This window comes from Oryzias latipes, chromosome 5 (genome assembly GCF_053564925.1).
Source record: "Oryzias latipes strain Hd-rR chromosome 5, Olatipes_Hd-rR_3.1".
Taxonomy (NCBI): Eukaryota; Metazoa; Chordata; class Actinopteri; order Beloniformes; family Adrianichthyidae; genus Oryzias; species Oryzias latipes.
Genome location: NC_136241.1, coordinates 32,901,157 through 32,914,240, shown reverse-complemented (window position 1 = coordinate 32,914,240; position 13,084 = coordinate 32,901,157). Strand labels below are relative to the sequence as shown.

Sequence of the window (13,084 nt, the reverse complement as noted above, 5' to 3'; positions counted from 1 at the left end):
GAATTGCAGCTCCTCTGTGAGCTTTCTTTTAGTTGACAGTGGGGGCCAACACAAATGTATTTTACTTTTCATCTTGATTTTACTGTACTATTGCAGGTAGTTCAGGTTCTCATTATTTACATAAATGAAGTTGCCTTTTTTTAAGGAAGAAAAGTGACAAACATATGCCAAAACCACAGACCTACACAGCCAGCGCCAAAGACTCAACTCAAGTTTATTTATGTATATAGCGCCTTAAAATGACCACAGGCAAACAAGGCGCCGTACTTTAGAGCTCAAAACAATAAAAACAACAACAAAAAGGCATCATAATATTATAAGAACACAAGATAAAAACAGTAAAACACACTAAGCAGAGCAGAGTCTCCTGTTGTGTCACAAGCCTGAGTATAAATATGGGTTTTGAAATGTTTTTTGTTTTTTTTTAATGGACAGTGAGGATGCCTGCTGAATGCTCAGCGGGAAGCGTTCCATGCCTCCGGTGCACAGATTGAGAATCCTCGCTCCTCTCTGAGCACCGTTGGTACCTTCAGGAGAATCTGATCCGCTGACCCGAGGCATCAGGTCGGGCTGTCAGGAAGCAGAGGCTCAGAGAGGTACGGTGCTGCGTTTTAAAGATTTAGAAACAAATAAAAGAATCCTGAAAGGAACTCACAGGCAGCCAGTGAAGTGAAAGAAAACACACAAACCATTTCACTTCCACAATCAATCCTTCCGCCAGACTGGTTTAGCTGGGGATGGATGCACTTGCACATCATTTCTGGCTTTTCTTCCCAACATTTGCTCCTATTTTACCGAAATAAAAACGTTAAAAAAAGGAAAAATATATATATTTTTTCAATATAACAAATAATATTGCAGTAAAAGCAACACAAAAAAAGCACAAAAAAACATTATTACAGCTACAACACAAACAGCCCCAAAGGACTACCATTAAGATAAATCCATTTTTTTCTCCTCTCCATGTTATTGACCATTTCTTAAATAAAAGTCACCACATCCTGATCTGCTGTGAAAGTCTATTAAAGTTTGCTCATTAAAATATTGTCCAGTGCTGCGGCTCATGAGCCCCTCCCTCATCAAAACGTGTCCACATGTGACCCCCAGGTTGCTGCTGATTGGCATCCCGGCGCCCTTTCGCCGCCGGCCAGCTTCTTTCCTGGCAGACTCCCCGCCGGCAGGTAAAAAGGCAGAAGGCTTCAGTGAGAGGTTCCTCACCCCGTCATATTTCTGACACGCAAACGCTTCCGCATACATCCTCAAACTCCTTCAACACGAATAATTACTCCACGGTTCCAATGTGGGAGACGGTGCCGATCTGAGGAAGCTGCACAGGAACACCAGATCTATTTGAATATTTCTTTTAAGTGCAAACGGAAGACGAGCAGAGGAAAACAAAGCAGCCATATTTGACATAATTAAATCTGCTTTTTTGAAACTTTCCAACTGCGCCGGTCTGCAAACATCATTTCACCGCTGCATCTGTGGCGAGTCTTCCTCAGCCAAAAGCCTGTTTACGTTCTACTGATACAAAGACTCGCGCCTGTTGCCAGTTAATCAAAGCTTCTGTTGACACAGGAAGTCTATTGGAGGGCCCACAGAAGAGGCTTCGCTCCGTGTGTGTGTGTGTGTGTGTGTGTGTGTGTGTGTGTGTGTGTGAGAGAGCCACATGCATCTCCCCTCTTTGTGTGACAGACAATGTAGATAGCTCTTCGTCTATCTGGGAAGATAGGATCACTGCACAAACAGCATCCAGCCTTTATTGACAGTGTGTTTGTGCACAGATGACACGCAGAGTCAAACCCGAGAAGTGAGAGCGAGCATCTTAGGAGGTACAAGCTTACCCAGACAGATGTGCATCAGCGGCAACTTTTTACAGACGCTTTGGTGCAAAAAGTAAGAGAAGCAAATGAAACTTGAAGTTTTAAGGCATTTCTTTGAAGCTAGACACCAAAGTGAACCAGAACCTAAATAATGCTGAGGCTCTAAGATCAGAACTTTTATAATGTTTTTACCCCTAAAAATATAATTTATTACACCATGATTCAGGTGAATACTCGATTCTGTTTGGCTGCAGGGTGTCCAGCAATGGACACTTGGGGAAAAAAAAGATCCAGTCACATCGCCTGAATGTATTATTGTGCTGGACTAGACGCCAGCTGGTAACCGGAACAACAGAAACTTGGAACAGATTTACTTCCTTCATAGGTGACCATGAATTGGGCGGCCATGGTTCAGAGGCAGAGCGGTTTTATCAACTAAGATTCTCCACTTAAGTCTGCATCTGTGTTTAAGATCCCAAATGTTTTCCAATGTTGACTAAAAGGTGCAACTAGAGACAATTGAATATATCGTGAACGTACACATTTATTAACTTAGCACCAGTGAAATCAACAAAACATTTCTCTCCTCTGACCTTCCAAACTTTGTTGAAGAACACTTGAGCAACTTTTGCTTTTTAATTTTGAAGGGACGCCGTTTCTTGATGAGCGAGGGCATTTGTCTGCACTTTTTGAAGACGGCCTCAAAGACGACCTTGAAGGGATGGAGCTGTTTTTCACACCCTCAACAAATCCTTGAAATAGAGCAACAAAGCTGCAGCTCATCTGTGAACGCACTCCAGCCTCAGTCAAAGTCACTACTGACAGCTGAAAACAAACAAAAAAAAAAGGTGATTTTCTGAGTTTTTTCTAAACAGACAAGAACAGTGACACCTTTGGATACATACATGGATTAAAAGATCAAATTTAATGACAAATTACGCTACTTTTTTCAAATAAATTCTTGATAAATTTGTTTTTTTAAATTAAAACAGTTCGGTAAGGGGATTCAAGATTAAATCAAACTTTAAAGCATCAGCGAAAACCCTCAAAAGCTGGTAGATCAGTTGCTCTGCTCTGATGGAACAACACCCTTCCTGGCATGACACCACAGAGCTGCTTTGCCAAGAGCTGGTGGGACGATTGTCAATGGCAGCAAAAATCCGTCTTCCACCCAAAAGCCGCTCAAACGTCCTGAGCAGAACTCTGCCGTGCAGAAATACAGAACGTTGGGCCGGTGTGGCCGAGTGAGAACAGCTTCCAGGCCTTAAATACAGAAGAATGAAGCATTAAAGTCTGCAGCCGTAAACGCTGGTAATAAGAACATCGAACAAGGGAGCGGGAGAGCAGAGGCTGTAATGGGAAAAGGCACAAAAGCCTCAGAAGGAAGGAAAGTGAGGAAAGCAGCGAGAGGGAACGATAAGGCTGCTGGCTTATCCCAGTTACTTGGAAAGGATTAAGAAATGCTGTTTTGGTGATGCACGCAAGCTTGATCTGTCTTTTGGGAATGTGCCGGCTCTTTCGTTCAGGCGTCCTCTGAGACGAACACAAACATGCATCCAGGCGCGTGCCGAGCGGGGTTAAGGAGCCTCGCTGCCCTCGGAGTCAGCCTGTAATGACTTGAAACTGTTTTTATCCACCAGAGTGATGAGAATGAACCCCTTTTTCAGTGGACAATCATGCCCACTTCTCATCATTTAGCTCCCTGGATCATTATTCTCTTCGTCTTAACCTTGAACCCTGCCCCAAAATTAGTTCCTCTGATACATATACAAAACTAAAAAGTTGGCTATGGTGGTGCAAAGCTATCAAACCATGTTGTTTTTAGACATTCAAGATATTTGACCAGGTTTGACAATGTTTTAATTTCTCTTTCGTCTGCACCTTTTGAAGCTTTTCTCAGAATCTGCACAGTCAATCATTTTGTGTTTCATTAAGAGCTAGCATTTAAAAAACAAGGAAATTATTATTCAAATAAGTCCTGGGGTCACCACTCCCCGTTCCTCGTGGGCTTCCGCCCTGCTCGTTTTGCAGCAAACCCTGCTTCGGTAATTGCTGCTCACCTGGTTCCGGTGTGTTCTGTCAATCAGAAACTGGGCAGAGTCAGTCCAGCGAAAGGAAAAATTTGATTTGAGACTCAAAAAAACTAAAATTTTACTGTAGTTTTTGGTTCCACTGTAAGGATTTTTTTTGAAAGTTCAATAAATGTTGATTAGTTAGCCAGGCTAGTTTTGTGCTAATTTAAAATCCATGAGGATTTATACAGAAGGAACAACTTAACTGTTTTTCGTTTGAGTCATTTCTACTTTCTATTAGTTTCAAACTTGCAAATAAACAAATTATTAGGCTGTATATCTTTAATTTGAAAAAATCCTTTCTAAAAGTTAACTTTTTTAGCCTATTTTTCTCTTTTTAAATGCTTGTCTGAAAGTCTTTGTTTCTAGATTTTCACATCTTTTTAAAGTCCCACTCTGATCATCTTCTGATCATTTTTTTTTTATTATAGTAATAATCAGAAAACCTGTGTCGACACAGTTTCTGCAGTGCGGCAGGAGTAAGCATGCCCTCATTTCCCAGCATCGCTTTGCTTCTTCCAGCCACTCACAACTCCACCCTAATATTATCCAGCCATGGCGTTTTGAGGCACATTCCTGCTCGCACAACATATTAAAGACATAAATGGATCCATTTTTCTGCAAGCTTCAGAAAGGGGCGGAGCATGGAGCTTGTGACCCGACGACTGTAGTTTGTGTGTAACAAGCTTTCTCAAACAACACTATTCTTATCTGCTCCTGACTCACAACAATTTAAAGAAAGACATACTCAGAAATGCAAATTTTTGCTTAGTTTTTTTAGAAACGTCCTCCATCATCAGAAAAATGCCAGAAGAGCATGTTAAAAACACAAAAACGTCATCTTTAAATGGTGAGTTGCTGCATGGACACCCGATTTGACTACTTTCTAGTGATTGTCTTAACATCGTCATCCTTTTCCTACTTTTTAAGGCTTTTTCTTTTCGCAATCAAGGATATCCAGTACATTTCTGGATTATTAAAGGAGTTTTTGCAGCATTACAGATTCGATCCCAAAGACTTTGGTTCGGAAAGCATGAATTCATTAAAAGTATGTTCAGCTATGGGTCAATAAAAACACCCAATCAACCAATCACATTGCAGAAGCTTGTTCAGGCATGAAAAAGGATTCGGAAAAGAAAAAAGTGATGATGAGTTGCTGTGAGTTTAAGCTGCAGTGGATTCCTGTTTTCAGCCTCTTCTTCAGGCACTGAACCCCCCCTCAAAAAAAAAAAAGAAAATCTCAGCAAATCTGCATTTACTAGAATACTGACCAACCCAACAAGGAATGCATGCAAATATAATTTTCATAAATAAAGCTTAGTCTCAAATACAAAAGGGGTTTATACAAATATACTCTCAGTCTGTCTGTAGATCCATAAACCCCAATTGTAACAATAAAATCTGTCCGATACCAGAGGCACTCAGGACAGGACAAGTTGGGGGGGGGGGAGAATACTAACCAACAATCAAGACATGATGGAGCTGCAGCTCTGAGAGGATTGGAAGGCAACTTTCTGACGTTTCATCTTTGACATCTAACCTCCAAACAACCACCAACCCAACAGCCTCTTCCCCTTTGCTGCCGTTTTCTCCTCTGCTTCTTGCTGGTTTTCCTCCTACCTCCCCACTGCGCTGCATGTTTTTTCTTGTGTTTGTGTGTGTGTGTGTGTGGGGGGGGGGGGGGGGTCTGATTTAATTCAGCTGCAACCCTGTTCCAGCTCACATTAACGCAGTTTAATAAAAGACTATTCAATTAGCCGGAGAGCTCCACGCCACAGCGCAAAAAAACCCAACAGAAATTGATGGAGAAACAATTAAGCTCACTTGTAATTTGTCGCAAACGAGCCGGGCGAGGCGCGTGCCAGCAGATGTGTGCCGCTTTGATCCGAACCTGCCCACGTGAGCTTCTAGTGTTCGCGTCGCCTAAATTGGTCCTTCTTGAGTCTTCAGAGAAAAAGAAAAAAAAAAGCCTGACACCTACATCAGGTGGATGACAAACAACAGCCGGCAAACAGCATGCAGGGCTGAACAAAGGAGACGGTGCAGAGCAGCAACATTTGGCTCCGTGTCTGACTGTCAAACTCATCAGCAGCAGCAGCAGCAGCTCTAATGGAGGACAAACCATGTGCTCCGAGAAAAGAAAAACTTGTACGTCAGCTGCATGTGAGTAAAAAGAAGAAGGGGGGGGACTTTTTGGACTCAACTGGACCCAGTAATTGTCTGGAAATCAATGGCGCCGCACCGTGAGGCATGAACAGCCGTCGCCTAACCTTGCACCGCGCAGGCTGTCTCCCCCGGTTAAAGCCGGCCTGGTTTCCACGGCAACCTCAATCCCACATCTTCCCCATTAATAAGGCAGGAAAAGAAAGGCATTACAGCGAAGGTGCAGCAGGACTGAGACGGAGCTGGAGGAGGAGAAGGAGGGCGAGAGCTGCGGCTGTGGCGTCCAGACTTAATCAGACTGAACAAACTCTGCTTCTGGAAAAACAAAACATGGATCTTGCAAACAAGATCAAGATTGTGTTCGTCTCACTTCGGAGACAACACCCCATTCAGCACATCTCATAAAGTCTGTTTTTTTCCCGCCATTGTGCTCTCTTATTCAATATATTTTCAAAATATCCCTGATATTTCTGTAATTCAAGCAATTTAATTAGAGGGGGGTGGCTTTCTAATAAAAGCCAAATGGCAGATAGCAGCGGCTGAGCTTGTTTAATCAGAGAGTTGTTGAAAGGCAGAAGGCAATAACAGAGTGAATAGAGGCTGGTATTTGTAAAGAAATGTCAGGCTGAGGGGGGGGGGTGGATGTCGGAGTCACCGGCTGAAGCCTCCAATATGAAGCAGGCTTTAATAATGATGATGTGTGTGTGTGTGTTGGAGCTGCAGGTGGAGCTCGGACTGACGGAACACGCCAGAACCTCCTCGGCACCGGCCGGAGCGTGTGCAGCGTGGACCGACCCGTGGAGTGATCCACGGCATCGTGGCAGGAGGGAGTCTAACGCCAATCGATGGATGGACGCCATCACTGCCAAACATTCTCATCGAGTTCCACTTGCCTGCTTAGAACAAACACTCAAGCATCAATATTCAGGGAGCGTCAACTTTCAGCAACTTCTGCCCGGCAACCGGCCTTTTCCAAAGGTGGCCAACCAAGTTCATGCATATGAGAGAAAGCGCATTTCCAGCCAGTCTGAAGGTACGGAGTGCTGCTGTGAGCTGAAGCTCTGTTTTCTGACCTTCTGGGTTATCTGGAAGGTTTCTCCACACCTTGCCGCTGGCATAAAGCCCTGGTGTAACCATGGAAACCCAGCAAAAAAAAAAAAAAAAAGAGGGAACAATACTCGCCGGGTCCAGTGGGATGCTCATGTTTGAGCACCTGTATGTGATGAGTTCCTTACTTATGTCAGCAGCACACCTAGTAAAAAAAAGGCTTAGATGACACAGGATTCAGTCTTCATCTGTCCTCCACTTCATTAGTTCCTCATTCCCTCCATCCGCCATCCTCTTCTGCTTAATGAAACCATGAGCACGGCAGAAAATCAAGCCCCTGGGCCTGCACGGCTTTGTCAGAAGGGTGCACGCGACCCCATTTTCAGAGGAGGAAGCATTATTAGCTTGACAAGAGACATCCGCCGCACCACAAACACACACACACAGAAAGACACACAACCTGCAGCCTCATCACTGAATCATTGGAATTTATTTTCAAAGGCAGCAGGGGAGCGCTGCCTCAACTTGACAATAAATCAACACATCGTGCACTTTACAGGGAGGAGTCAGGTCGAGGGGGGGTCAGTCAGAGACGGGGGCTGATAAATGGATGGACGGATGCAGAGGCAAAAGAGAGCAACAAAAAAGGAGCAAAGCTCTCCTTTCTGGTCTTCTTCACTCCTTCAACGCAACGTTCTTCAGCCGTGATTCGTCAAGGAGCTCTGGGAAAAGAAAAGGGGGGGGGGGGACAGGAAGAGAAATAGTTCAGTTACGAATTTACATCACAGGGTGCTGGGGGGAAAGTCACAGGAATCAGGAGGCATCAAGAGAAATCCAGTCTCTCACGGCTGCACATGAAGAGAACACCGAGAGACGATCATGAGCGTCTGACTGTCAGCGGCTCATGGCTGAAGCTCCGCCTCTGCGGCGTGAAGACGTGGATCGCTGTTCAGGAACAGCCAGGCTCAAAGGTCTTACGTTGTGTCCGAATTCCTTCCCTACTCACTAAATAGTGCACTACATAGCACATTCGCCATTTTCTAGTGTTGTCCGAATCTACATTTCCAAAATCAAGTGGCGTGATAATTTTCCGAAAACCCAGTGTGCATCGATGCTCACTAGATTGGCAAATATAGACCACAATGCATTGTGTCAGAACAATTTTTGCTAAAAAAAATTTATTTAAATGTATTTTTTTAACAAATCATCAACATTTTTAATCTTTAGAAGACAGTGGACTCATAAATGATCGTCGCAAAAAACGCTCAAATACATTCAGTTTTAACTTTGTGAAATCGATGACGTCATATTTACAATAAAAAATAAAAAAAGTAGTGAGCATGGTGTCCGAATTGCTTTTAAAGTCCAGGGCACTACATAGTTTTAGTGGTTAGGGGTTATGGTGGGAATTGGGACATAGCCATAATCCTTTAATATCTAAGCTTTTATAAATGCAAACATCGAAAGGACGTGCACTAAATGATCCAACATTTCAACAAGAAGAAAGTAGTAAAATGAAAACATAAAAGCACATTTTTTACATTTTTTTAGAGCGCAAAGCACGTGCTCTAACAGTTTCCTCACAATACAAAAACAATAAAAGAAATCCAGGCAGCTGCAGGAAAGCTCGTCAGTGGAAGCAGGACGGTTGGGACTTCTCTTATCTGCACTGAAGACGTTTTCTATTCTGCAAAAGCAGTCTATGATGGGATTCCATTTACACAAAAAACACTTCTAGTGCACATATTCATGGACTGTCTTTAATAAAATAAAACAAATACGTGTTGAATTTCTGTACATTTGGGTCAAATTTCTGAAAATCGCATCAAAACAAAAAACCTGGGGATGCAATTCATTAAAACAAATGAAAAAAAAAAGCCCCAAAAATGACAATTATTCCACCTGAATGATGTCGAGTTGACACAACTTTCTGATTTCAGTCTTCAATAATTAGAACATAAATCTTATAGAGTTCATCTAATATGGTTTCAAAGAAAGCCTGGTCACTATGCAACAGGGTGCAACTAAGCTGCCTCGAGAAGCAACGCAGTGGAACTGTGGGTTACCATGGCGTTGGCTGGTGGCTGCTGGGTGGGCTAGCTGCCATGCTAACTGGCTCCGTGCTCGGCTGGCAGGCAGATCTGCCGGCGGCCAGGTTAGCTGTTCACTTGCCAAGTGCATCCGAGGGCATCGCAGCCTGTGCCTTTGAATTGGAGATGAGAGGCAAATGTGACAAGGGGATTTAGCTTTACTGTTCCACTCACGTCCCCCAATATAAAAGGCGACAGTGTGTGTCTGCACGTGCGCACGAACGCGTTTGTGTGCAGACGTCTGTGTGTGCACACGGAGCGGTTCGAGGCCACACAGTTCTGCTTATTTTGCAACCACAGTACGCTGTGTGCCTGATGCATAGTGTATGAAGGAGTTCCTGAATTTTAAACTGACCCGTGGCACCAACCACAGAGTGAGCAGTTCAGCTTGGGGCCCCGGGGGTCCAAATTTGGATTATAGCCATCCAAACAGGGATAATTCAAAGAGAGGTAAGCTTTTTACGGGCGACACCTCGGACAGTGGGGGCAGCCAAAGATTCAACCTCAAGGTCTGAGCTAAATTTAACCTGACGGTTTATTAGGTCCATTTAGAAACAGCGGGAAGGTCCTACACTCTCAGAGGTCATGGGACTGCAGAACGCTCTACAACAGAAGAACTTTACCGGTCAGTCAGTCACGATTTGTTGTTCCCTTTTGATCTTTTCTTCTTTCTAAGAATCCTCTCTTATAGTTACGCTCCGTAGTTCATAGAAGTTCACAGCTGACAACAATCTCACTTCAGAAATCTTTAGAGATTAAACACACACAATCCACACACAAACAACCGGCTTCTTTCTCCTGCCAGTCTCTGTCCAATTAGCCAACAGTGTGAAGAGAGTAAAGTTGTTGTCTGAGTGATAAATTGTGTTTGCCTTTTACTTATTTAAAAGCTGACGGCATGGCAGCATGCGAACAGAGGGTGCCGAAACGTACACACACGTGTAGATAATAATGGGCAACATACGCACATGAAATATGGGGAGGATCTTGTCCTCACACAAACTAACACACACGCACAAAAAGCGGCATTGAACACGTGTCTCTTTAAGAAAAATAAAAATAATAGACAAGTATAAAATCAATATCTGTCTTCTCTGCTCAGTGCTAACAGCCCTCAACTCTCTCCTCGTCTCAGGGGGGGAAGGAGGCAGTTACCAGGCAACGCTGTCAATCAGACCCTCAGAGCGGCCGTGGCTGAGGCTGCTTTATAAACACAGTCATTTACCGATTACACAGACAGTACGACAGTCAGACGGTCAATTAGCCCCTTCAAGAAGCGTCTTGGTCACGTCTTCAGCTGGTTGATGACATCCACGCGACCAATGAAAAGAGTAAAAATACAAAGTTTGAACTCCAGTTGATACGGAAACTTGGTTTTAATTAGGTCTCGTTCAGGCAAGACTTTGATCACAGAACAAAAGAAAAAGCACTGGAACACTCCCTGGATCTCCATTCCACTTCCTGTCTGCTACAAGACTCCTGGACTTGCACTGATCGGGGCTCTTTTCTGCTCATTATAATTGAATGGTATCCATGCCAGTTTAATCTTATTGGTTTCTTGACCCCTACTTACGCCAGACACAACTTTACATATGCCAACCATTGACTGTATATGATAACTAGAGAGAGTAGGTGTGACGTCCCCCATAGAAAAAGGTTTATGGCCATGTCAAACAGCCACTTCGTACATTTTTTGCATTTGCACACATGAAAATTGGTCATACATGAAAATATGTGGAAAAAGTTGTGGTCTTTACGTGAAATTTCCACAGATGTATCACAAATGAACCACGTTAAAACCACGGAAGAAGTACAAATAAACCACCAAAGAACACGTAAACCAACGTGGAACATGAACCGTGCGCGATTATGGCGCTGTTTATGTGCGATTCATTAGCGATTTGTGCATCAGTTACGTAATTTGGACAAAGTGATATGGGCGCCGTATATGTGATATAAAAGTTATACATCGGAAAATTCATTAGACATACGTGGAACAGTCAATGAAAGCCACAAGTTTGTTCATGCATCTCATTAAAATCACACACAATTGCGTAAGATTTACATGATAATTGCGTATAAAGCATGTAAAATGCGTAATTCTCAACCGGCCAACAATTTTGAACAGCTCAAAACTAAATTCACGTAAAAACCCGTCAGCCGAAACCCTAGACGGACATCGACGAATGACGAACACTTATGAATTACGTATATCACGCATGTATCACGCAAGACCGAAATTGTAAAATTCGCTAAATGTAGGTAGTGGCTGTGTGACACGGCTTTTACTCCAATGAATTGACGTAAATTTAGTCACCATTTTTTGCGGTACATGTTGGAGCCAGACGTCGTCAGTAAGCAGGGATCGGTCCGAATTGGTCTTAGTCAGTGTTTCGAGGGCAACCACTCTCTGCAATAAGAAGGGAGCTAGTTGGAAGGCCACACCCCTAACCACTTCTCTACAGAAGACTATGGGAATTTGGCTTCTTGGATCCTGCAGGTACTTTTTGTTTGAATTGCCAGGGGGGAGGGGCCACTCAGTCCAGTTCTCATATTCAGTCAATGCTGCAGGCAGTTCGCTTGTTGCTTGTTCCAGCTTTCACACTCAAAGGAAGTGAACGATCCGAGGCATCAAACCACCCACAGATATCCAGCTACTGTCACAAAAAAAACCTGCACGCCATTCTCAACTGAGCTTTTACTGGTCCACAACTTTAAGCTCGCTTGATTGGAAAAAACACCAGAGTCTCGTTTTGGTGGCTTGTACCTCAACGTCTCATCCTAACACTCCGTTGATGAGAAATGTTGCTGAATGACAGCATGATGGTTGGAAGGGTGGAGGGCAGAGACAAGCCCGGCGTCATTTTCAGGTCTGCGGAGATGATGAATGTAAAAAAAGAGAAAATGGAAAGCAAAACAATCCAAAAGTGAAAAATGTAAACACGCCTTTGTCTTTAGGCCTAAGACACCGGTGTGCAAATGGTTTTGCCGCAATCCATCAGGGTAAGGGGGAGTGCTGGTGTTTGAGCAAAATATGAATAAGTGTGTGTGTGTGTTATTGTGCATGTGTGTGTGTTGGAAAGGCTGCTTCAGAGCAGAGTGGCAGTTTTATCAGATTACTGTTAGCAGGCAGGTGCAGGCTCCCCACCTGCTGCTGGTGATAGCCATACACACAAAACACAGCGACTTTAAACCTATCTGCTTTTCATTTCACCTCCAGAAAGAATTTCTATTGTTTTAGTCTCATTTTGACTGACGACCCTCCCACCCATTCACTCCTTATCCTCCTTAATTCTTCCTGCCGTACTCTCACTGACAAGACCTCCCCTCTTTTGTCATCCTTTCGATCTATCATCCACTCATTCCTTCACTATCTCTCTCTTACAGTCCTCTAATAAACGCATCTTAGTACAAAGTCTTTTTGCATCCATTTTATCCATCTCTCAATTGGCAAAAACTCATTTTGGAATCTATTTAGTCCACTTTCGATTAAAGCACTAACTCTTAGGATGTGCCAATTCATTTGTGTCTTTTTTTTTTTATTTGACATGATGCTAAAATGGAAAACGAATCTCCTGAAAAGTGTTTTAAGATACAAAATGTGGAGCGGGACCCTGAGTTTGGGCTAAGTGGTGTGCTTAAGATGCGGCTGGCGCTACATTCTTGATGGAAAAAGTTCATTTGTGGTTAAACGTGGCCGCTGCAGAAAATGTCAACTGTTTGGAGAGGGGTGCTGCACAGATACACAAGGCATGCAGACACTAAAACACAAACACTAAGCGTGGCACAACTAATGGAGGTGAGAATGAGGGAAAGTCTTTGCAGTCTGCAACACAGCAGGATCCAATCAGGAGCCCACGCACACATGTAACACCAACACTCATTTATT

At 43.5% G+C, this 13,084-nt stretch overlaps 1 protein-coding gene across 4 annotated transcripts in view; it reads right to left on the bottom strand.

Moving 5' to 3' along the window:
* Positions 1-7,576: 7,576 nt before the first annotated feature.
* The window catches only part of LOC101174907 (MICOS complex subunit mic25a), a 56,382-nt gene continuing 50,874 nt past the window's right edge, over positions 7,577-13,084 (bottom strand). For all 4 annotated transcript variants that reach the window (XM_011475600.4, XM_011475602.4, XM_011475601.4 and 1 more), the window contains one exon: positions 7,577-7,827. In XM_011475600.4, the coding sequence (XP_011473902.2) occupies positions 7,804-7,827 (24 nt within the window). In that variant the 3' untranslated portion in view covers positions 7,577-7,803. The remainder of the gene's footprint in view (positions 7,828-13,084) is intronic.